Consider the following 24,890-nt stretch of genomic DNA (forward strand, 5'->3'; position numbering starts at 1 on the left):
CTATATGTATATATGTTTGTACATATTTATTACTCTATTTATTTATTTATTTTACTTGTACATATCTATTCTATTTATTTAATTTCGTTAGTATGTTTGGTTTTGTTCTCTGTCTCCCCCTTTTAGACTGTGAGCCCACCGTTGGGTAGGGACTGTCTCTAGATGTTGCCAACTTGGACTTCCCAAGTGCTTAGTCCAGTGCTCTGCACACAGTGAGCGCTCAATAAATACGATTGAATGAATGAATGAATATTTGTTGCCGAACTGTCCTTTCCAAGCGCTTAGTCCAGTGCTCTGCACACAGTAAGCGCTCAATAAATACGATTGATTGATTCATTGAATGGTTGTGGCCCACAGTAAAGATGGAGTCCGGGCGGTGCTGGAGGCGAGCCCCAGGCCCCGGATGTGGCCCGGCCCGCTCGCGCGCGCGCGCTGCCCTCTTCCAAGATGGCGCCCGGGTCCCGCGGGCGCCAATGGGGGCGAAGCCGTCCAGGGGGTCACTTCCGCCCGCTTCTCCTTCCCTCAAGTGCGGCGGCGGTGGGAAGATGGCGGCGCTGCGGGCTGTGAGGAGGCTCCGAGGCCTTTGGGGTCCGGGCCCCGGGCTCCGGCCCCGGGTGCAGGCCCAGCCCACCAGGTGAGGCCAAGGACGGATTTATATAGATCTATTTTATTTATTTTATTTTGTTAATATATTTGGTTTTGTTCTCTGTCTCCCCCTTCTAGCCTATGAGCCCACTGTTGGGTAGGGACTGTCTCTAGATGTTGCCAACTTGGACTTCCCAAGCGCTTAGTACAGTGCTCTGCACACAGTAAGCGCTCAATAAATAGGATTGATTGACCTCCAGGCCTGTGACCCCCGTGACCCCCAGGCCCGTGACCCCCCCATAATAATGATCAGTCATCATTATTATCCCCCAATAATAATGATCATTCAGTCATCACTATTATTTTTTTGACGGCATTTATTAACATGTGTATATGTTTGTACATATTTATTACTCTATTCATTTATTTATTTTATTTGTACATATCTATTCTATTTATTTTATTTTGTTAGTATGTTTGGTTTTGTTCTCTGTCTCCCCCTTTTAGACTGGGAACCCACTGTTGGGTAGGGACCATCTCTAGATGTTGCCAACTTGGACTTCCCAAGCGCTTAGTCCAGTGCTCTGCACACAGTAAGCGCTCAATAAATACGATTGATTGATTGATTGACCCCCAGGCCTGTGACCCCCGTGACCCCCAGACCCGTGACCCCCCCAATAATAATGATCACTCAGTCACCATTATTATCCCCCAATAATAATGATCATTCAGTCATCACTATTATTTTTTTTTGACGGCATTTATTAACACATGTTTGTACATATTTATTGCTGTATTCATTTATTGATTTGTTTTATTTGTACATATCTATTCTATTTATTTTATTTTGTTAGTATGTTTGGTTTTGTTCTCTGTTTCCCCCTTTTAGACTGTGAGCCCACTGTTGGGTAGGGACTGTCTCTAGATGTTCCCAACTTGGACTTCCCAAGCGCTTAGTCCAGTGCTCTGCACACAGTAAGCGCTCAATAAATACGATTGATTGACTGATCCCCAGGCCTGTGACCCCCGTGACTCCCCCACAATAATGAGCACTCAGTCATCATTATTATCCCCCAATAATAATGATCATTCAGTCATCACTATTATTTTTTTGACGGCATTTATTAACATGTATATATGTTTGTACATATTTATTACTCCATTTATTTATTTTATTTGTACATATCTATTCTATTGATTTTATTTTGTGAATATGTTTGGTTTTGTTCTCTGTCTCCCCCTTCTAGCCTGTGAGCCCACTGTTGGGTAGGGACCGTCTCTAGATGTTGCCAACTTGGACTTCCCAAGCGCTTAGTACAGTGCTCTGCACACAGTAAGCGCTCAATAAATACGATTGAATGATTGATTGACTGACCCCCAGGCCTGTGACCCCCGTGACCCCCCAGGCCTGTGACCCCCAGACCCGTGACCCCCCCAATAATAATGATCACTCAGTCATCATTATTATCTCCCAATAATAATGATCATTCAGTCATCACTATTATTTTTTTTGACGGCATTTATTAACATATATATGTTTGTACATATTTATTGCTGTATTCATTTATTGATTTGTTTTATTTGTACATATCTAGTCTATTTTATTTTGTTAGTATGTTTGGTTTTGTTCTTTGTTTCCCCCTTTTAGACTGTAAGCCCACTGTTGGGTAGGGACTGCCTCTAGATGTTGCCAACTTGGACTTCCCAAGCACTTAGTACAGTGCTCTGCACACAGTAAGCGCTCAATAAATACGATTGATTGACTGACCCCCAGGCCTGTGACCCCCGTGACTCCCCCACAATAATGATCACTCAGTCATCATTATTATCCCCCAATAATAATGATCATTCAGTCATCACTATTATTTTTTTTGACGGCATTTATTAACATGTATATATGTTTGTACATATTTATTACTCTATTCATTTATTTATTTTATTTGTACATATCTATTCTATTTATTTTATTTTGTTAGTATGTTTGGTTTTGTTCTCTGTCTCCCTCTTTTAGACTGTGAGCCCACTGTTGGGTAGGGACCGTCTCTAGATGTTGCCAACTTGGGCTTCCCAAGGGCTTAGTACAGTGCTCTGCACACAGCAAGCGCTCAATAAATACGATTGACTGACCCCCAGGCCTGTGACCCCTGTGACCCCCCCACAATAATGATCACTCAGTCATCATTATTATTCCCCAATAATAATGATCATTCAGTCATCACTATTATTTTTTTTACAGCATTTATTAACATATATATATATGTTTGTACATATTTATTACTGTTTTCATTCATTTATTTATTTGTTTTATTTGTACATATCTATTCTATTTATTTTATTTTGTTAGTAAGTTTGGTTTTGTTCTCTGTTTACCCCTTTTAGACTGTGAGCCCACTGTTGGGTAGGGACTGTCTCTAGATGTTGCCAACTTGTACTTCCCAAGCGCTTAGTACAGTGCTCTGCACACAGTAAGCGCTCAATAAATACGATTGATTGATTGATTGACCTCCAGGCCTGTGACCCCCAGGGCCGTGACACCCCCCCAATAATAATGATCATTCAGTCATCATTGTTATCCCCCAATAATAATGATCATTCAGTCATCACTATTTATTATTTTTTGATGGCATTTATTAACCTGTATATGTGTATATATGTTTGTACATATTTATTACTCTATTTTGCTTGTACATATCTATTCTATTGATTTTATTTTGTGAATATGTTTGGTTTTGTTCTCTGTCTCCCCCTTCTAGACTGTGAGCCCACTGTTGGGTAGGGACCGTCTCTATATGTTGCCAACTTGGACTTCCCAAGCGCTTAGTACAGTGCTCTGCACAAAGTAAGCGCTCAATAAATACGATTGATTGATTGATTAAGCACTTACTATGTGCAAAACACCGTTCTAAGCACTGGGGAAGTTACAAGGTGACCAGGTGGCCCCACGGGGGGCTCCCAGTCTTCATCCCCATTTTCCATGTGAGGGAACTGTGGCCCAGAGAATCCATCAATCAATCGTATTTATTGAGCGCTTACTGTGTGCAGAGCACTGACTAAACACTTGGGAAGTACAAGTTGGCAACAGATAGAGACGGTCCCTACCCAACAGTGGGCTCACAGTCTAGAAGTGAAGTGACTTGCCCAAAGTCACAAAGTCACCCAGCTGACAAGTGGCGAAGTTGGGATTTGAACCCATGACCTCTGACTTCAAAGCCCGGGCTCTTTCCACTGAGCCATGCTGCTTCCCTGTTATTGTCGGCTGTGTGACTTTGGGCAAGTCACTTCACTTCTCTGAGCCTCAGTTCCCTCATCTGTAAAGTGGGGATTGAATCCGTGAGCCCCCCGTGGGACAACCTGGTCACCTTGTAATAATAATAACAATAATAATGGCATTTATTAAGTGCTTACTATGTGCAAAGCACCGTTCTAAGCGCTGGGGGGGATACAAGGTGATCAGGTTGTCCCACGTGGGGCTCACAGTCTTAATCCCCATTTTACAGATGAGGTAACTGAGGCTCAGAGAAGTTATGTGTCAAGCACTGTTCTAATAATAATAATAATAATAATAATGGCATTTGTTAAGCGCTTCCTATTTGCCAAGCACTGTTCTAAGCACTGGGGAGGTTACAAGGTGATCAGGTGGTCCCACGGGGGGCTCCCAGTCTTCATCCCCATTTTACAGATGAGGGAACTGAGGCCCCGAGAAGTCAAGCGGCTTGCTCAAGGTCACCCAGCTGACAAGTGGCGGAGCCGGGATTTGAACCCATGACCTACGGCTCCCCAGCTTGGGCACTTTCCATTGAGCCATGCTCCTTCTCATAATAATGGTGATGGTATTCGTTAAGCGCTTACTATGTGCCAAGCACTGTCCTAATAATAATAAAGATGGCATTTGTTAAGCGCCTACTATGTGATGATGATGATCATGGTATTTGTTAAGTGCTTACCATGTGCCAAGCTCTGTTCCAAGCGCTGCGGGAGGTAATAATAATAATAATAATAGGCATTTATTAAGCGCTTACTATGTGCAAAGCACTGTTCTAAGCACTGGGGAGGATACAGGGTGATCAGGTTGTCCCACGTGGGGCTCACAGTCTTAATCCCCATTTTACAGATGAGGTAACTGAGGCCCAGAGAAGTGAAGTGACTTGCCCAAGATCACACAGCAGACATGTGGCGGAGTTGGGATTCGAACCCATGACCTCTGACTCCGAAGCCCGTGCTCTTTCCACTGAGCCACCAATAATGTTGGTATTTGTTAAGCGCTTACTATGTGCCAAGCACCGTTCTAAGCGCTGGGGTGGCGGGAGATACAAGGTGATCAGGTCGGCCCACGTGAGGCTCACTGTCTTAATCCCCATTTTCCAGATGAGGAAACTGAGGCCCAGAGAAGTGAAGTGACTTACCCAGAGTTACACAGCAGACAAGTGGCGGAGCAGGATTAGAACCCTTGACCTTCTGACTCCCAGGCTGTATCCAATAAGCCATGTGTTTATTGAGTGCTTACTGTGTGCAGAGCACTGTACTACGCACTTGGAGGAGTACACTATAACAATAAGCAGACATTCTCTATTTTATTTGTACATATTTATTCTATTTATTTTATTTTGTTAATGTGTTTTGTTTTTGTTCTCTGTCTCCCCCTTCTAGACTGTGAGCCCACTGTTGGGTAGGGACCGTCTCTAGATGTTGCCAACTTGGACTTCCCAAGCGCTTAGTACAGTGCTCTGCACACAGTAAGCGCTCAATAAATACGATTGAATGAATGAATGAACATACTCTGCCCACAGCGAACTTATAGTCTAGAGGGGGAGACGGACATTACTATAAATAAGTTACATATATGGACATAAGAGAAGCAGCGTGGCTCATTGGAAAGAGCCCGGGCTTTGGAGTCAGAGGTCATGGGTTCAAATCCCGGCTCTGCCAGTTGTCAGCTGGGTGACTTTGGGCAAGTCGCTTCACTTCTCTGGGCCTCAGTGACCTCATCTGGAAAATGGGGGTGAAGACTGTGAGCCCCCTGTGGGACAGCCTGATCACCTTGTAATCTCCCCAGCGCTTAGAACGGTGCTTTGCATATAGTAAGCGCTTAATAAATGCCATTATTATTATTATTATTATTATTATTATTATTATAAGGGGATAAATAAAGGGAGCAAGTCAGGGCGACGCAGAAGGGAGTGGGAGAAGAGGAAAGGAGGGCTCAGGAGGGGAAGGCCTCTTGGAGGAGGTGGGCCTTCAATAAGGCTTCGTCCCTTCTAGACTGGGAGCACACTGTTGGGTAGGGACCGTCTCTATATGTTGCCAACTTGTACTTCCCAAGCGCTTAGTACAGTGCTCTGCACACAGTGAGAGCTCAATAAATACGATTGATTGATTGATTGAAAGGGGGTGGGGGGCAGAGTTGTCTGTCGGATTTGAGGGGGAGGGTTGTGGAAGCAGCGTGGCTCAGTGGAAAGAGCCCGGGCTTTGGAGTCAGAGGTCATGGGTTCAAATCCCGGCCCCCACCGCTTGTCAGCTGTGTGACTTGGGGCAAGTCACTTCACTTCTCTGGGCCTCAGTGACCTCATCTGGAAAATGGGGATGAAGACTGGGAGCCCCCCCGTGGGACAACCTGTTCACCTTGTAACCTCCCCAGCGCTTAGAACGGTGCTTTGCATGTAGTAAGCGCTTAATAAATGCCATTATTATTATTATTATTATTATTATTATAAGGGGATGAATAAAGGGAGCAAGTCAGGGCGACGCAGAAGGGAGTGGGAGAAGAGGAAAGGAGGGCTCAGGTGGGGAAGGCCTCTTGGAGGAGGTGGGCCTTCAATAAGGCTTCGTCCCTTCTAGACTGGGAGCCCACTGTTGGGTAGGGACCGTCTCTATATGTTGCCAACTTGTACTTCCCAAGTGCTTAGTCCAGTGCTCTGCACACAGTAAGCGCTCAATAAATACGATTGATTGATTGAAAGGGGATGTGGGGCAGAGTTGTTGTCTGTCGGATTTGAGGGGGAGGGTTGTGGAAGCAGCGTGGCTCAGTGGAAAGAGCCCGGGCTCTGGAGTCAGAGGTCATGGGTTCAAATCCCGGCCCCCACCGCTTGTCAGCCGTGTGACTTGGGGCAAGTCACTTCACTTCTCTGGGCCTCAGTGACCTCATCTGGAAAATGGGGATGAAGCCTGGGAGCCCCCCAGTGGGACAACCTGTTCACCTTGTAACCTCCTCAGCGCTTAGAACAGTGCTTTGCACATAGTAAGCGCTTGATAAATGCCATTATTATTATTATTATTATTATTATTATTATTATTATTATTATTATTCCAGGCCAGAGGCAGGACGTGGGCGAGGGGTCGGTGAGATGGAGGGACAGGGAGGAGGTTGGCATTTGACTGAAGTGTGTGGACTGGGATGTAGGAGAGTAGGAGTTTTTGGTGGAGGTGGATGGGCAACCACTGAAGTCTCTCGAGGAGGGGGGAAACATTTCCCAAATGTTTTCGTAGAAAAATGATCCGGGCAGCAGAGGGAAGTATGGACTGGAGAATAAAATAAATAGAATAAATTTATTTTATTTTGTTGGTATGTTTGGTTTTGTTCCCTGTCTCCCCCTTTTAGACTGTGAGCCCACTGTTGGGTCGGGACCGTCTCTATATGTTGCCAACTTGTACTTCCCAAGCTCTTCGTACAGTGCTCTGCACACAGTAAGTGCTCAATAAATACGATTGATTGATTGATTGACTGGAGTGGGGAGAGAGAGAGAGGAGCTGGGAGGTCAACAACTTGTACTTCCCAAGCGCTTAGTACGGTGCTCTGCACACAGTAAGCGCTCAATAAATACGATTGATTGATTGATTGATTGATTGACTGGAGTGGGGAGAGAGAGAGAGGAGCTGGGAGGTCAACAACTTGTACTTCCCAAGCGCTTAGTACAGTGCTCTGCACACAGTAAGTGCTCAATAAATACTATTGATTGATTGATTGATTGACTGGAGTGGGGAGAGAGAGAGAGGAGCTGGGAGGTCAACAACTTGTACTTCCCAAGCGCTTAGTACGGTGCTCTGCACACAGTAAGCGCTCAATAAATACGGTTGATTGATTGATTGATTGACTGGAGTGGGGAGAGAGAGAGAGGAGCTGGGAGGTCAACAACTTGTACTTCCCAAGCGCTTAGTATGGTGCTCTGCACACAGTAAGCGCTCAATAAATACAATTGACTGAAATGAATGAATGAACAAGGAGTCTGATGTAGTAATCAAGGCGGGATAGGATAAGTGACCGGATGAACGGGGTAGCAATTCGGATGGAGAGAAAGGGCTGACTTTAGCGACGTGAAGGTGGAACCAGTGGGATTTAGTGATGGATTGACTATGTAATAATAGTAATAATGATGACATTTGTTAAGCGCTTACTTCATCATCATCAATCGTATTTATTGAGCGCTTACTGTGTGCAGAGCACTGTACTAAGCACTTGGTAAGTACAAGTTGGCAACATATAGAGACAGTCCCTACCCAACAGTGGGCTCACAGTCTAAAAGGGGGAGACAGAGAACAAAACCAAACATACTAACAAAATAAAATAAATAGAATAGATATGTACAAGTAAAATAGAGTAACAAATACGTACAAACATATATACATATATACAGATGCTGTGGGGAAGGGAAGGAGGTAAGATGGGGGGATGGAGAGGGGGACGAGGGGGAGAAGAAGGAAGGGGCTCAGTGTGGGAAGGCCTCCTGGAGGAGGTGAGCTCTCAGTAGGGCCTTGAAGGGAGGAAGAGAGCGAGCTCGGCGGATGGGCAGAGGGAGGGAGGCAGGCTTACTATGTGCAAAGCACTGTTCTAAGCGCTGTGGGGATACAAGGTGATCAGGTTGGCCCACGTGGGGCTCACCGCCTTAATCCCCGTTTTACAGGTGAAGTCACTGGGGCACAGAGAAGTTAAGTGACTTGCCTAAGGTCACACAGCAGACGTGGTGGGGCCGGGATTCGAACCTGTGACTTCTGACTCCAAAGCCCACGCGCTTTCCACTGAGCCACCCTGCTTGGTTGAGTGAGTTGAGTAGCTGAATGAGTCCTCCAGACTGTGAGCTCGTTGTGGGCAGGGAATAATAATAATAATAATAATGATGGCATTTATTAAGCGCTTACTATGTGCAAAGCACTGTTCTAAGCGCTGGGGTGGATACAAGGTGATCAGGTTGTCCCACGTGGGGCTCACAGTCAATCCCCATTTTCCAGATGAGGGAACTGAGGCTCAGAGAAGTGAAGTGACTTGCCCAAGGTCACCCAGCTGACACGTGGCGGAGCTGGGATTCGAACCCACGACCTCTGACTCCAAAGCCCGGGCTCGTTCCCACTGAGCCACGCTGCTTCTCCAATGTGACTGTTGTTCTGTCGTACTCTCCCAAGTTCTTAGTACGGCGCTTTGCATTCATTCATTCATCCAGTCGTATTTATTGAGCGCTTACTGTGTGCAGAGCACTGGACTAAGCGCTTGGGAAGTACAAGTTGTTGACCTCCCAGTTCCTCTCTCTCCCCATTCCAGTCCATACTTCCCTCTGCTGCCTGGATCATTTTTCTATGAAAACATTCATAGAAAACATATATATATATATATATATATATATATATATAGGCAACATCTAGAGGCGGTCCCTACCCAACAGCGGGCTCACAGTCAAGAAGGGGGAGACGGAGAACAAAACAAAACATATTAACTGAATAGAATAAATACGTACAAATAAAATAGAGTAATAAATACGTACAAACATAGATACATATATACAGGTATTCATTCAATCGTATTTATTGAGCGCTTACTGTGTGCAGAGCACTGGACTAAGTGCTTGGGAAGTCCAAGTTGGCAACATCTAGAGACGGTCCCTACCCAACAGTGGGCTCACAGTCTAGAAGGGGGAGATGGAGAACAAAACATAGTAACAAAATAAAATAAATAGAATAAATATGTACAAATAGAGTAATGAATGCGTACAGACATATATACAGGTGTTGTGGGGAGGGGGAGAGTGAGCACACAGTGAGCGCTCCATAAATCCGATCGAATGAATGCCGGAGAGAGAGAGGATTCAAGGATAACACCAGGGTTACGGGCTTTTGAGGAAGGATGGTGGGGCCGTCTGCAGGGATGGGAAAGTCGAGGGGGTTTGGGTGGGAAGATCCGGAGTTCCGTTTTGGACGTGCTAAGCTTGAGTTGATGGGAAGACATCGAAGGCGAGAGGTCCCGAAGGCAGGAGAAGAGGCGAGGCTGCAGAGAGGGAGAGACATTGGGGCTGGGGATGGAGATTTGGGGGTCCTCCACATAGGGGTGGGGGTCGAAGCCGCGGGAGCGAATTTATTCATTCATTCGTATTTATTGAGCGCTTACTGTGTGCAGAGCACTGGACTGTGAGTTCTCCAGGGAGAAAAGAAGGGGACCCAGAACTGAGGGACCCCCATGGTTAGGGGGTGGGAGGCAGAGGAGGAGCCCGCGACCGAGACTGAGAATGAGCAGCCAGAGCTCACCGTGAGCCCACTGAGTACATATTTATTACTCTATTTATTTATTTATTTATTTATTCATTTTGCTTGTACATTTCTATCCTATTTATTTTATTTTGTTGGTATGTTTGGTTTTGTTCTCTGTCTCCCCCTTTTAGACTGTGAGCCCACTGTTGGGTAGGGACTGTCTCTACCTGACTTCCCAAGCGCTTAGTCCAGTGCTCTGCACATAGTAAGCGCTCAATAAATGCGATTGATTTGATTGATTGATAGGGACTGTCTCTACATGTTGCCGATTTGTCCTTCCCAAGCGCTTAGTCCAGTGCTCTGCACACAGTAAGCGCTCAATAAATACGATTGATGATGATGAAGAGGAAAACCAGGGGAGGACAGGGGCAGTGAAGCCGAGGTTGGGTAGTGTTTCTAGAAGGAGGGGTGGGCCGCGGTGCCGAAGGCAACTGAGGGGCCGAGGGGGATCGGGATGGACTAGACGCCGGCGGATTTGGCGGGCGGTTTCTGAGGAGGGAAGGGGACGGAAGCCAGATTGGAGGGGGGTCAAGGAGAGAATCGGAGGAGGGGACTTTGAGACTGTAACTGGAGGGAGCCGCCGGGTGAAGGGAGGGTTTCGGACGGGGAGACGGGGCCGTGTTCGAAAGCAGCGGGGAAGAAGCCAAGGGAGAGGGAACGGTTGAAGATTGGTATTAGGGAGGGAAGAAGGGAAGGGGCAGGTGTTTGGATAAGGTGCGAAGAAATGGGGTCGGATGTGCAGGTCGGGGGGCTGGATTTTGAGAGAAGGCAAGGAGGTCTCCTCTAGGGATACTGCTGGGAAAGACGGGAGGGGAGATTTTCGGGAGATCACACCGGACGGCGTCAATTTTCAATCGATCGATCAATCAATCGTATTTATTGAGCGCTTACTATGTGCAGAGCACTGTACTAAGCGCTTGGGAAGTACAAATTGGCAACACGTAGAGGCAGTCCCTACCCAACAGTGGGCTCACAGTCTAAAAATTTTCCTAATAACGCGGGTGGCCGGGTCATTGGGGGCGAGGGATGGCGGGAGCCGGGGGGTTGAGGTGGGAGTTAAATGTCCGGAGCAGCTGTTGAGGGCGGTGGGAAGGGGGGCGATAAGGGTGGAGAAATAATAATAATAATAATGATGGCATTTATTAAGCACTTACTACATGCAAAGCACTGTTCTCATTTGGCCTGGCACAATTAATAGTAATAATAATAATGATGGCATTTATTAAGCGCTTACTCTGTGCCAAGCACTGTTCTAAGCGCCGGGGAGGTTACAAGGTGATCAGGTTGGCCCACGGGGGGCTCACAGTCTTCATCCCCATTCGACAGATGAGGTCACCGAGGCCCAGAGAAGTGAAGTGACTCGCCCAAAGTCACCCGGCCGACAGTTGGCGGAGCCGGGATTTGAACCCATGACCTCCGACTCCAAAGCCCGGGCTCCTTTCCATCGAGCCACGCTGCTTCTCGATTAAAGCACGCAAGGATGAAATTGAAGTGAATTGAAGTGAATTAAGCGCTTAGTACAGTGCTGTGCACATAGTAAGCGCTCAATAAATACGATTGATGTTGATGATGATGAACAACCGTGGTCTTTCTGCTTCCCAAGCCCGTTGTTTATCCACCAAATCGTGCTGCTTCACCTGTGGATTTGTGTATTAGCCATCCTCTGCCTTTGTCGCAGGCAAAAAATAGTATTTATTGAGTGCCCTCTGGGTGCAAAGCGCCGCACAAAACCCTTGGGAGTAATTTATGTGTTTGTATCGATGTCCGTCTCCCCAGCTCTAGGCTGTAAGCTCACTGTGGGCAGGGAATGTGTCTGTTTATTGTTGTATTGTAGTCTCCCAAGCGTTTAGTACACTGCTCTTCACACAGTAAGCGCTCAATAAATGCGACTGACTGAATGAATCAATCAATCAATCGTATTTATTGAGCGCTTACTATGTGCAGAGCACTGTACTAAGCGCTTGGGAAGTACAAATTGGCAACACATAGAGACAGTCCCTACCCAGCAGTGGGCTCACAGTCTAAAAGGGGGAGACAGAGAACAGAACCAAACATACCAACAAAATAAAATAAATAGGATAGAAATGTACAAGTAAAATAAATAAATAAATAAATAAATAGAGTGATAAATATGTATCCCTCTCTTCCCCCTCCCCATCCCCCCACCTTACCTGCTTCCCCTCCCCACAGCACCGGTATATATGTATATATGTTTGTACGGATTTATTACTCTATTTATTTTATTTGTACATACTTACTCTATTTGTTTGATTTTGTTAATATGTTCTGTTTTGTTGTCTGTCTCCCCCTTCTAGACTGTGAGCCCGCTGTTGGGTAGGGACCGTCTCTAGATGTTGCCGACTTGGACTTCCCAAGCGCTTAGTCCAGTGCTCTGCACACAGTAAGCGCTCAATAAATACGATCGATTGATTGATTGTACTTCCCAAGCGCTTTATACAGTGCTGTGCACACAGTAAGCACTCAATAAATACGATTGATTGATTGTACTTCCCAAGCGCTTAGTCCAGTGCTCTGCACACAGTAAGCGCTCAATAAATGCGATTGATTGATTGATTGTACTTCCCAAGCGCTTAGTCCAGTGCTCTGCACACAGTAAGCGCTCAATAAATACGATTGATTGATTGTACTTCCCAAGCGCTTAGTCCGGTGCTCTGCACACAGTAAGCACTCAATAAATACGATCGATTGATTGATTGTACTTCCCAAGCGCTTAGTCCAGTGCTCTGCACACAGTAAGCGCTCAATAAATACGATTGATTGATTGATTGTACTTCCCAACCTCTTAGTCCAGTGCTCTGCACACAGTAAGTGCTCAATAAATACGATTGATTGATTGATTGTACTTCCCAAGCACTTAGTCCAGTGCTCTGCACACAGTAAGCACTCAATAAATACGATTGATTGATTGATTGTACTTTTCAAGCACTTAGTCCAGTGCTCTGCACACAGTAAGCACTCAATAAATACGATTGAATGAATGAATGAATGAATACACAATAGAAGACGGGATCCCTGCTCTCGAAGCAGCGTGGCTCAGTGGAAAAGAGCGAGGGCTTTGGAGTCAGCGGTCATGGGTTCAAATCCCGGCTCCGCCAGTTGTCGGCTGTGTGACTTTGGGCAAGTCACTTCTCTGTGCCTCAGTTACCTCACCTGTAAAATGGGGATGAAGACGGTGAGCCCCCCGTGGGACCACCTGATCACCTTGAAACCTCCCCAGCGCTTAGAACAGTGCTTGGCACATAGTAAGTGCTTAATAAATGCCACCATTATTATTATTATAAGAAGTTCTTATAATAATCTTACCTCCTTCCCTTCCCCACAGCACCTGTATATATGTTTGTACATATTTATTACTCTATTTATATATTTTACTTGTACATATCTATTCTATTTTATTTTGTAGCGTGTTTGGTTTTGTCTCCCCCTTTCAGACTGTGAGCCCACTGTTGGGTAGGGACTGTCTCTATATGTTGCCAATTTGTACTTCCCAAGCGCTTAGTACAGTGCTCTGCACACAGTAAGCACTCAGTAAATGCGATTGATGATGATGAAGTTTACAATCTGGCTGAGTGTGGGTATTCAGTTGAACGGTCAGTTTAGCCGTTCAGTTTCCATTTCTTGAAATAATAATAATAATAATAATAATGGCATTTATTAAGTGCTTACTATGTGCAAAGCACTGTTCTAAGCGCTGGGAAGGTTACAAGGTGATCAGGTTGTCCCACATGGGGCTCACAGTCTTCACCCCCATTTTACAGATGAGGTAACTGAGGCCCAGAGAAGTTAAGCGACTTGCCCAAAGTCACACAGCCGACAAGTGGTGGAGCCGGGATTTGAACCCATGACCTCTGACTCCAAAGCCCATGTTCTTTTCCACTGAGCCATGCTGCTTCTCTTGAAAATGCCTGAAAAGCTTGAAAATGCTTTTGAAGTGCCGCCCTCCCCCTCCTTTTAGACTGTGAGCCCACTGTTGGGTAGGGACTGTCTCTATGTGTTGCCAATTTGTACTTCCCAAGCGCTTAGTACAGTGCTCTGCACATAGTAAGCGCTCAATAAATACGATTGATTGATTGATTCAGACCAAATTGAGGGTGACAGACATAGGTTAACGTCCATCTCCTCTAGACTGTAAGCTCGTGTGGGCAGGGAAAGCGTCTGTTGTGTTGTTATATTGTACTTTCCCAAGGGCTTAGTACAGCGCTCTGCACACAGAAAGCGCTCAATAAGTAGGACTGACTGATAATGGCTGGGGGGGTGGTGGTGCTGGGGACCCGGCATCTTAAATCTCACAGGCGGAGTGTTAGGAGTGTGAGAAGCAGCGTGGCTCAGTGGAAAAAGCCCGGGCTTTGGAGTCAGAGGTCATGGGTTCAAATCCCGGCTCCGCCGCTTGTCGGCTGTGTGACTTTGGGCATGTCACTTCGCTTCTCTGGGCCTCAGTTCCCTCATCTGTAAAATGGGGAGAATAATAATAATAATAATGGCATTTATAAAGTGCTTACTATGTGCAAAGCACTGTTCTAAGCACTGGGGAGGTTACAAGGTGATCAGGTTGTCCCACGGGGGGCTCACAGTCTTAATCCCCACTTTACAGATGAGGTAACAAAGGCACAGAGAAGTAAAGTGACTTGCCCAAAGTCACACAGCTGACATTTGGCGGAGCTGGGATTTGAACCCCTGACCTGACCCCTGACCCTGACCATGGGATGAAGACTGTGAGCCCCCCGTGGGACCACCTGATCACCTTGTAACCTCCCCAGCGCTTAGAACAGTGCTTGGCACATAGTAAGCGCTTAATAAATGCCACCATTATTATTATTATAAGAAGTTCTTATAATAACCTTACCTCCTTCCCTTCCCCACAGCACCTGTATATATGTATATATGTTTGTACATATTTATTACTCTATTTATTTTACCTGTACATATCTCTTCATCATCAATCGTATTTATTAAGCGCTTACTATGTGCAGAGCACTCTACTAAGCGCTTGGGAAGTACAAATTAGCAACATATAGAGACAGTCTTGAATCTCACAGGCGGAGTGTTAGGAGCCTTCCTCAGGGGTTGGCATGGCGGGCAGCAGGCTGGAGACCGTCTGCAGCGTCTTCACCCGGTACGGGCGGCCGCCCCTCTCCTCAGAGAAGCATTGTGGCTCAGTGGAAACAGCCCGGGCTTTTCAGTCCCAGGCCATGGGTTCAAATCCCGCCACCGCCAATTATCAGCTGGGTGACTTCGGGCAAGTCACTTCTCTGGGTCTCAGTGACCTCTGTTATTGCTCTATTTATTTATTTTACTCGCACATATCCATTCTATTTATTTTATTTGGTTAACACGTTTGGTTTTGTCGCCTGTCTCCCCCTTCAAGACTGTGAGCCCGCTGTTGGGTAGGGACCGGCTCTGTGTGTTGCCGACTTGGACTTCCCTTAGTACAGCGCTCTGCCCACAGTAAGCGCTCAATAAATACGATTGATTGATTGATTGATTGAGTGGAGGGTGGGGAGACGGGCCTTGGGGTGGGGGGTCCTTGGCCCCGCTGACCTGCCTTCCTCTTTCCAGGGGTGCCCGCCAGTGGCAGCCAGATGTGGAGTGGGCGGAGCAGTTTGGGGGGGCCGTCATGTACCCCTCCAAGGGGACCGCTCACTGGAAGCCCCCACCGTGGAATGGTGAGTGTCCCCTCCCGCCCCCCCATCCCTCCTCTCCACCCCTTTGGCCCTGGAAGGGTGAGCCCCGTCCCCTTTTCTCTCGGAGTGGTACGGTCCAGGCCCCCCCCCCCCCCCCCCCCCGTGCCCCCCGCTTTCTGGAATGGTGAGTGTCCAGACACCCCCAGGTGTTCCCGCCCCCGAACTGAGTGGATCCCCCCCCCCCCGACCCCGCAGACGTGGACCCCCCGAAGGAGAAAAAGGTGTCCAACGTGACCCTGAACTTCGGGCCCCAACACCCGGCGGCCCACGGGGTCCTGCGGCTGGTGATGGAGCTGAGCGGCGAGATGGTGCGGCGCTGCGACCCCCACATCGGCCTGCTGCACCGCGGCACCGAGAAACTCATCGAGCACAAGACCTACCTGCAGGTCGGAGGAGCCGGGGGGGGACGGACCGCGGGCCCGCTGGCGCTCACCCCCCCCCCTCCCCAAGGCCCGCGGGGAGGAGGGTTGGGGTCTCCCCCACCCTTCCCTGGGGGCCGAGATCGGACCGGGGACTCTGGGCCTGTGTCCATCCAAAGGCTCCGTCTCAAGCCCGGACTTCTGGCTTCCCCTTCCGACTTTCCCTCTGTCCGTCTGGGTGGCCGCGGGGAAAGACCCCCACCGCGGGCCTCCCCCGGGGCCAGGTCTCTGCTCGTCCCAACGTTGGGGCCAGACGGGGAAGTTGCCAGTCGCTCCGCGTGGGCCAAGGAGGGAGGGGAGGGGGGCCGGCGGCGGGGCGACGCTGGCACCCGAACCCGTCTGTCGGTCGGTTCCCATACTCCCCCACCCCGCTCTCCCGGCTGCTTTCACAATCTCGTGAGTCAGCCGGCCCTGCTTCCCGGGCCTGGGACGGATGGGGGTGGGCCGGGGGAGGTGCCGGGAGACCCCCAAGGGGGAGGGGATGCGGGACCAGACCGTCCTGCGACTCCTCTGCGCCAAACAGCCGGCCCTTGACGCGCGTGGGTGCGCCGGACCTCACCCACCCCGTCTCCCCTGCCCCGACGGTGACGATCTCGGTGCCCCCCGCCGTGGGCCGTGACGATCTCGCTGGCCCCTGGGTACCCTTCCCGCCGGGCCCGGCCCCAAGCGCGTGACGCCGTCCTCCCTTGAGGGGCGGGGAGCGACACTGGACGCCGGGGGAGAAAGTGGGGAGGGGCTCGGCCCGAATCCAGCCCCACCCCCGGGGGCCTGTGGGAATCCCAGCTACCGTTGTGGCCGCCGGGCCTCGGCGGAGGGGAGGGAGGGAGAGGCCGGCGGGCGGCCGCGTCCCCGACCCCCGGCTTCCTCCGCCCCGAGCTCCCTCGCGGCGTCCCCGCGGGGCCGGTTAGGGCCCGGGCCGTCCCGACGGGTCCGACCCGGCGGTCCCCACCCCCTCAGGCCCTCCCCTACTTCGACCGCCTGGACTACGTGTCGATGATGTGCAACGAGCAGGCCTATTCGCTGGCCGTGGAAAAGCTGCTCAACATCCAGCCGCCCCCCCGGGCCCAGTGGATCCGAGGTACGGCCGGGGACCCCCTCGCGTTCCCCTCGGCCCGGCCCCCCGCCCCCACGGGCCCTCTAACCCGCCCTCCCCGCAGTGTTATTTGGGGAGATCACCCGCCTGCTGAACCACATCATGGCCCTGACCACCCACGCGCTGGACATCGGGGCCATGACCCCCTTCTTCTGGATGTTTGAGGAGAGAGAGAAGGTCGGTGGGGGCGGGCCGGGGGGCGTGGGAGGGGGCGAGGTTCGGGGCCTAACGCGTCTTGTCGCCGCCGTGTCCCTCCGTCCCGCAGATGTTCGAATTCTACGAGCGCGTGTCCGGAGCGCGGATGCACGCGGCCTACATCCGGCCCGGGGGGGTGCACCAGGTGAGTGCCCCCGGCCCCATCCCCGTTCATCAGCATCATCAATCGTATTTATTGAGCGCTTGCTACGTGCAGAGCACTGGACTAAGCGCTTGGGAAGTACAAATTGGTAACATATAGAGACAGTCCCCCCCCAACAGTGGGCTCACAGTCTAAAAGGGGGAGACAGGGAACAAAACCAAACATACTAACAAAATAAAACAAGTAGAATAGGTATGTACAAATAAAATAAATAAATAAATAGAGTAATAAATCTGTACAAACATCTATACATATATACAGGTGCTGTGGGGAAGGGAAGGAGGTAAGATGGGGGGGATGGAGAGGGGGAGAGGAAGGAAGGGGCACAACTTCTCTGTGCCTCAGTTCCCTCATCTGTCAAGTGGGGTTTAAAACTTGTCCAGGGGAGGACCCCTCCCACCCCGCGCCCCGCCGGGGGCTCCCGGGGTCACCACGGTGGTCCCCCCCGCTGCCCCCACAGGACCTGCCCCTGGGGCTCATGGACGATATCTACGAGTTCGCCAAGAACTTCTCTCTGCGCATCGACGAGCTGGAGGAGGTGAGATGGGGGGCTACCCGTGCCGGGGGTCGCCGGTGTAGATTCTGGGAATCCTCGATGATTAACTCCCGTCCGGATCTTCTCTCGTCTTGGGGTCCCCCCTCCCGCCCGCCGGGCGCCCCGTTCCCACCCAGAGGATTTATTCTCTCTCCTCTGCCACCCTCCTCCTGGCCTGAGCCTCTCGGCCGATCCCCCCCGGGGCGGGGGCGGCCGGGGTGGTCCCGGGCTGACCCCGCCGCGCCCGGCAGATGCTGACCAACAACCGCATCTGGCGGAACCGGACGATCGGCATCGGCGTGGTGACCGCGGAGGAGGCCCTCGACTACGGCTTCAGGTCGGTCGGGGTTTATCGGAGAGCGCGGAGCGCCGTACCGAGAAGCAGCGGGGCTCCGTGGAAGGAGCTTGGGCTTTGGAGTCGGAGGTCGTGGGTTCAAATTCCGGCTCTGCCAGTTGTCAGCTGTGTGACTTTGGACCAGTCACTTAACTTAGGTCTCAGTTCCCTCATCTGTAAAATGGGTATTAAGACCGTGAGCCCCCCGTGGGACAACCTGATCACCTTGTAACCTCTCCAGCGCTTAGAGGTCATGGGTTCAAATCCCGGCTCTGCCAATTGTCAGCTGTGTGACGTCTCAGTTCCCTCATCTGTAAAATGGGGATTAAGACTGTGAGCTCCCCGTGGGACAATCTGATCACCTTGTAACCTCTCCAGCGCTTAGAGGTCATGGGTTCAAATCCCGGCTCTGCCAATTGTCAGCTGTGTGACTTTGGACCAGTCACTTAACTTAGGTCTCAGTTCCCTCATCTGTAAAATGGGGATTAAGACGGTGAGCCCCCCGTGGGACAACCTGATCACCTTGTAACCTCTCCAGCGCTTAGAGGTCATGGGTTCAAATCCCAGCTCTGCCGATTATCAGCTGTGTGACTTTGGACCAGTCACTTAACTTAGGTCTCAGTTACCTCATCTGTAAAATGGGGATTAAGACTGGGAGCCCCCCGTGGGACAACCTGATCACCTTGTAACCTCTCCAGCGCTTAGAGGTCGTGGGTTCAGATCCCGGCTCTGCCAATTGTCAGCTGTGTGACTTTGGACCAGTCACTTAACTTCTCTAGGTCTCAGTTCCCTCATCTGTAAAATGGGGAGTAAGACTGTGAGCCCCCCGTGGGACAACCTGATCACCTTGTAACCTCTCCAGCGCTTAGAGGTCATGGGTTCAGATCCCGGCTCTGCCAATTGTCAGCTGTGTGACTTTGGACCAGTCAACTTAGGTCTCAGTTCCCTCATCTGTAAAATGGGGATTAAGACGGTGAGCCCCCCGTGGGACAACCTGATCACCTTGTAACCTCTCCAGCGCTTAGAACAGTGCTTTGGGCATAGTAAGCGCTTAATAAATGCCATCATTATTATTAGCGAGTGTCCGGGGGGAGTACGGCGTAACGGGAAGCAGACGCGGTCCCTGCCCCCAGCGAGCTTCCCGGTGTAGGGGTCCTGCGGGGAGGCGCGGGGAGCTGACCCGTCCCTCCGTCCCTCCGCAGCGGGGTGATGCTCCGGGGTTCAGGGATCCAGTGGGACCTGCGGAAGACCCAGCCGTACGACGTGTACGACCAGGTGGAGTTCGACGTCCCCATCGGCTCCAACGGGGACTGTTACGACAGGTGAGGGGCCCCTCTCCGCTCCTTCCTCCCTCCCCCTCATCCTCCCGACCTCCTCGGGAGCAGACTGGGCGCCGCCACCTCCGGCGGTGACCCCCTCTCGCCTCCCCTCCTCCTGCCTTCCCCCCCAACCATCTCTCCGTGCCCCTCCCCAGGTACCTGTGCCGCGTGGAAGAGATGCGTCAGTGCCTGCGGATCATCCTGCAGAGCCTCAACAAGATGCCCCCGGGCGAGATCAAGGTGGACGACGCCAAGGTGTCCCCCCCAAAGCGGGCCGAGATGAAGGTGGGGAATGATCACTGTGGTACTTGATTGATTAGCGCTTACTATGTGCCAAGCACTGTCCTGAGCGCTGGACGACGCCAAGGTGTCCCCCCCAAAGCGGGCCGAGATGAAGGTGGGGAATGATAATTGTGGCACTTGATGAGCGCTTACTATATGCCAAGCACTGTCCTGAGCGCTGGACGACGCCAAGGTGTCCCCCCTCAAAGCGGGCCGAGATGAAGGTGGGGAATGATAATTGTGGCACTTGATGAGCGCTTACTATATGCCAAGCACTGTTCTGAGCGCTGGACGACGCCAAGGTGCCCCCCCCCCCAAAAGCGGGCCGAGATGAAGGTGGGGAATGATAATTGTGGCACTTGATGAGCGCTTACTATATGCCTAGCACTGTTCTGAGCGCTGGATGATGCCAAGGTGCCCCCCCCCCCCCCTCAAAGCGGGCCGAGATGAAGGTGGGGAATGATAATTGTGGCACTTGATGAGCGCTTACTATATGCCAAGCACTGTTCTGAGCGCTGGACGACGCCAAGGTACCCCCCCCCAAAGCGGGCCGAGATGAAGGTGGGGAATGATAATTGTGGCACTTGATGAGCGCTTACTATATGCCTAGCACTGTTCTGAGCGCTGGATGACGCCAAGGTGCCCCCCCCAAAGTGGGCCGAGATGAATGTGGGGAACGATAATTGTGGCACTTGATGAGCGCTTACTATATGCCAAGCACTGTTCTGAGCGCTGGACGACGCCAAGGTGCCCCCCCCAAAAGCGGGCCGAGATGAAGGTGGGGAATGATAATTTCGGCACTTGATGAGCGCTTACTATATGCCAAGCAGTGGTCTGAGCGCTGGATGACGCCAAGGTGCCCCCCCCCCAAAGCGGGCCGAGATGATGGTGGGGAATGATAATTGTGGCGTTTGATGAGCGCTTACTATATGCCAAGCACTGTTCTGAGCGCTGGATGACACCAAGGTGTCCCCCCCCAAAGCGGGCCAGGATGATGGTGGGGAATGATAATTGTGGCACTTGATTAGCGCTTACTATATGCCAAGCACTGTTCTAAGCGCTGGACGATGCCAAGGTGCCCCCCCCCCCCCAAAGCGGGCCGAGATGAAGGTGGGGAATGATAATTGTGGCACTTGATGAGCGCTTACTGTATGCCAAGCACTGTTCTGAGTGCTGGACGACACCAAGGTGTCCCCCCCCCCCAAAGCGGGCTGAGATGAAGGTGGGGAATGATAATTGTGGCACTTGATTAGCGCTTACTATATGCCAAGCGCTGTTCTAAGCGCTGGACGACGCCAAGGTGTCCCCCCCAAAGCAGGCCGAGATGAAGGTGGGGAATGATAATTGTGGCACTTGATTAGCGCTTACTATATGCCAAGCACTGTTCTAAGCGCTGGACGCCGCCAAGGTGTCCCCCCCCAAAGCGGGCTGAGATGAAGGTGGGGAATGATAATTGTGGCACTTAATTAGTGCTTACTATGTGCCAAGCACTGTTCGGAGCGCTGGATGATGCCAAGGTGTCCCCCCCAAAGCGGGCCGAGATGAAGGTGGGGAATGATCATTGTGGCACTTGATGAGCGCTTACTATATGCCAAGCACTGTTCTAAGCGCTGGACGACACCAAGGTGTCCCCGCCCCAAAGCGGGCCGAGATGAAGGTGGGGAATAATAATAATAATGTTGGCATTTGTTAAGCGCTTACTATGTGCAAAGCACTGTTCTAAGCGCTTGGGGGGATACAAAGTGATCAGGTTGTCCCATGTGGGGCTCCCAGTCTTAATCCCCATTTTACAGATGAGGTAACTGAGGCTCAGAGAAGTTAAGTGACTTGCCCAAGGTCACACAGCAGACATGTGGCGGAGCCGGGATTCGAACCCTTGACCTCTGACTCCAAAGCCTGGGCTCTTTCCACTGAGCCACGATAATTGTGGCACTTGTTGAGCACTTACTATATGCCAAGCACTGTTCTAAGCGCTGGACGATGCCAAGGTGCCCCCCCCCCCCCCAAAGCGGGCCGAGATGAAGGTGGGGAATGATAATTGTGGCACTTGATGAGCGCTTACTGTATGCCAAGCACTGTTCTGAGTGCTGGACGACACCAAGGTGTCCCCCCCCCCAAAGCGGGCTGAGATGAAGGTGGGGAATGATAATTGTGGCACTTGATTAGCGCTTACTATATGCCAAGCGCTGTTCTAAGCGCTGGACGACGCCAAGGTGTCCCCCCCAAAGCAGGCCGAGATGAAGGTGGGGAATGATAATTGTGGCACTTGATTAGCGCTTACTATATGCCAAGCACTGTTCTAAGCGCTGGACGCCGCCAAGGTGTCCCCCCCCAAAGCGGGCTGAGATGAAGGTGGGGAATGATAATTGTGGCACTTAATTAGTGCTTACTATGTGCCAAGCACTGTTCGGAGCGCTGGATGATGCCAAGGTGTCCCCCCCAAAGCGGGCCGAGATGAAGGTGGGGAATGATCATTGTGGCACTTGATGAGCGCTTACTATATGCCAAGCACTGTTCTAAGCGCTGGACGACACCAAGGTGTCCCCGCCCCAAAGCGGGCCGAGATGAAGGTGGGGAATAATAATAATAATGTTGGCATTTGTTAAGCGCTTACTATGTGCAAAGCACTGTTCTAAGCGCTTGGGGGGATACAAAGTGATCAGGTTGTCCCATGTGGGGCTCCCAGTCTTAATCCCCATTTTACAGATGAGGTAACTGAGGCTCAGAGAAGTTAAGTGACTTGCCCAAGGTCACACAGCAGACATGTGGCGGAGCCGGGATTCGAACCCTTGACCTCTGACTCCAAAGCCTGGGCTCTTTCCACTGAGCCACGATAATTGTGGCACTTGTTGAGCACTTACTATATGCCAAGCACTGTTCTGAGCGCTGGACGACGCCAAGGTGGCCCCCCCGCCCCCCCAAAGCGGGCTGAGATGAAGGTGGGGAATGATAATTGTGGCACTTGTTTAGCGCTTACTATATGCCAAGCACTGTTGTAAGCGCTGGGGTGGATTCAAATTAGGTTGGAGACGGTCCCTATCCCCCCATAGGGCTCGCGCTCTTAATTCCCCTTTTACAGATGAGGGAACTGAGGTTTAGAGAAGTGAAGCGACTCGCCCAAGGGCACCCAGCAGATGTGTGGCGGAGCCGGGATTAGAACCCACCTTCTAATAATCGTAATTGGGGTATTTATTAACCGCTCACTAAGTGCCAGGCAGTATACTAAGCGCTGGGTGACTTTGGGCAAGTCACTTCTCCGTGCCTCAGTTACGTCATCTGTAAAATGGGGATGAAGACTGTGAGCCCCATGTGGGACAACCTGATGACCTTGTAACCTCCCCAGCGCTTAGAACGGTGCTTTGCACATAGTAAGCGCTTACTACATGCCATCATTATTATTATACGGGCGAGTCGGGTACGGTTCCTGTCCCCCAGGGGGCTTACAGTTTCAATCCTCATTTTACAGGTGAGGTAACTGAGGGCCAGAGATGTCAAGTGACTTCCCCAAGGTCACACGGCAGACGAGCGGTGGAGCCGGGATTAGAACCTGTAACCTTGTGACTCCTTCTGACTGCTCCGCCGTGCTCTACCCGCTAAGCCACGCAGTCCCCCCCACCCCAACACACTGCAGTGACCCCCCGTTGGGATCGAGGGGGCCGGGCCCGATCCAGGTCCGCGTGGCTCCCCCATCTCCTCCTTTCCTTGTCCCCCGCCTTCCCAGACGTCCATGGAGTCGCTGATCCATCACTTCAAGCTGTACACCGAGGGCTACCAGGTGCCCCCGGGGGCCACCTACACGGCCATCGAAGCTCCCAAGGTGAAGGGATGGAGTCGGTCGGGGGGGAGTCAGGGCACCGAGGGTCCGGGAGGGCAAGAAGCGGGGGGATTGGGCCGTGGCTTGGGGGCCGGCGGGGCTGGAGGCTCACGTCCCCTCCTCTCCTGTGCCCGGCCCTCAGGGTGAGTTTGGCGTCTACCTCATTTCGGATGGCAGCAGCCGCCCGTATCGCTGCAAGATCAAGGCGCCCGGCTTCGCCCACTTGGTGAGAAGCGGGGGACCCCTCCCCGACTCCCCCTCCCCTCCGTCCCCGCTCTCCCCTCCGTCCTGACCCGGGTCCGTGTCCCCTTCCCCAGGCCGGCCTGGACAAGATGTCTAAGGGACACATGTTGGCGGACGTGGTGGCCATTATCGGTACGGGGTCGCGGGGCGGGGGGCCCTGGGTTGGAGGGGCCCCCATTTGAGGAGGGGCCGGGAAGGGGTCCGGCGGGGAGGGTGGACCACCCACCGCCGCCCACCTCCCCTTCCCCACAGGCACCCAGGACATCGTGTTCGGAGAAGTGGATCGGTGAGGGGCGAGAGCCATCCCCCACCGCCTCCCCTGCCCGAAGATTGCCCTCCCGCCCTCCTCTCCTCGGGGAGCCTGCGTGTGCATGTGTGTCCCTCCACGATCCGGACGGAGGAAAGGAAATTAATAAATTAGCTGCTCTGCGGCCACTCGGCCCAGCCCGGCCTCCTCTGTACGTCACGTCGGCGTTCCTCCCTTGCTCCTTCTCCTCCCCCCGTCCCCCGGCCGGCCGTGGTGTCAGTTTGGGGTTCAGAGATGGGAAACGGGGGTGTTGGGCGTCGGAAGCACCGCCTCCGTGCCTTCCTGCTCCCTCTCCCACTTCCTCTTTCCCAGATCCACTGTTCCTCTTTTCCCCCCCCCCCCGCCGTCAGCGGTCACCGTCGTTCCTCCGAACCGCTCCCCCTGCCCCTCGG

General features: G+C 51.5%; 1 protein-coding gene across 1 annotated transcript; it reads left to right on the top strand.

The window, feature by feature from the left end:
- Nucleotides 1–544: 544 nt before the first annotated feature.
- On the top strand, nt 545–24,572 carry NDUFS2 (NADH:ubiquinone oxidoreductase core subunit S2). Its single transcript, XM_038768670.1, has 14 exons — nt 545–634; nt 15,670–15,776; nt 15,990–16,180; nt 17,171–17,291; nt 17,371–17,483; nt 17,572–17,646; nt 18,125–18,202; nt 18,451–18,536; nt 19,736–19,855; nt 20,008–20,137; nt 23,856–23,951; nt 24,091–24,174; nt 24,266–24,323; nt 24,444–24,572. The coding sequence occupies exons 1-14, from the start codon at nt 546–548 to the stop codon at nt 24,479–24,481; spliced, it is 1,386 nt and encodes a 461-aa protein (XP_038624598.1). The 5' UTR covers nt 545; the 3' UTR covers nt 24,482–24,572.
- The last annotated feature ends 318 nt before the right edge of the window (nt 24,573–24,890 follow it).

This window comes from Tachyglossus aculeatus, chromosome Y4 (assembly GCF_015852505.1).
Source record: "Tachyglossus aculeatus isolate mTacAcu1 chromosome Y4, mTacAcu1.pri, whole genome shotgun sequence".
NCBI classification, from domain to species: domain Eukaryota; kingdom Metazoa; phylum Chordata; class Mammalia; order Monotremata; family Tachyglossidae; genus Tachyglossus; species Tachyglossus aculeatus.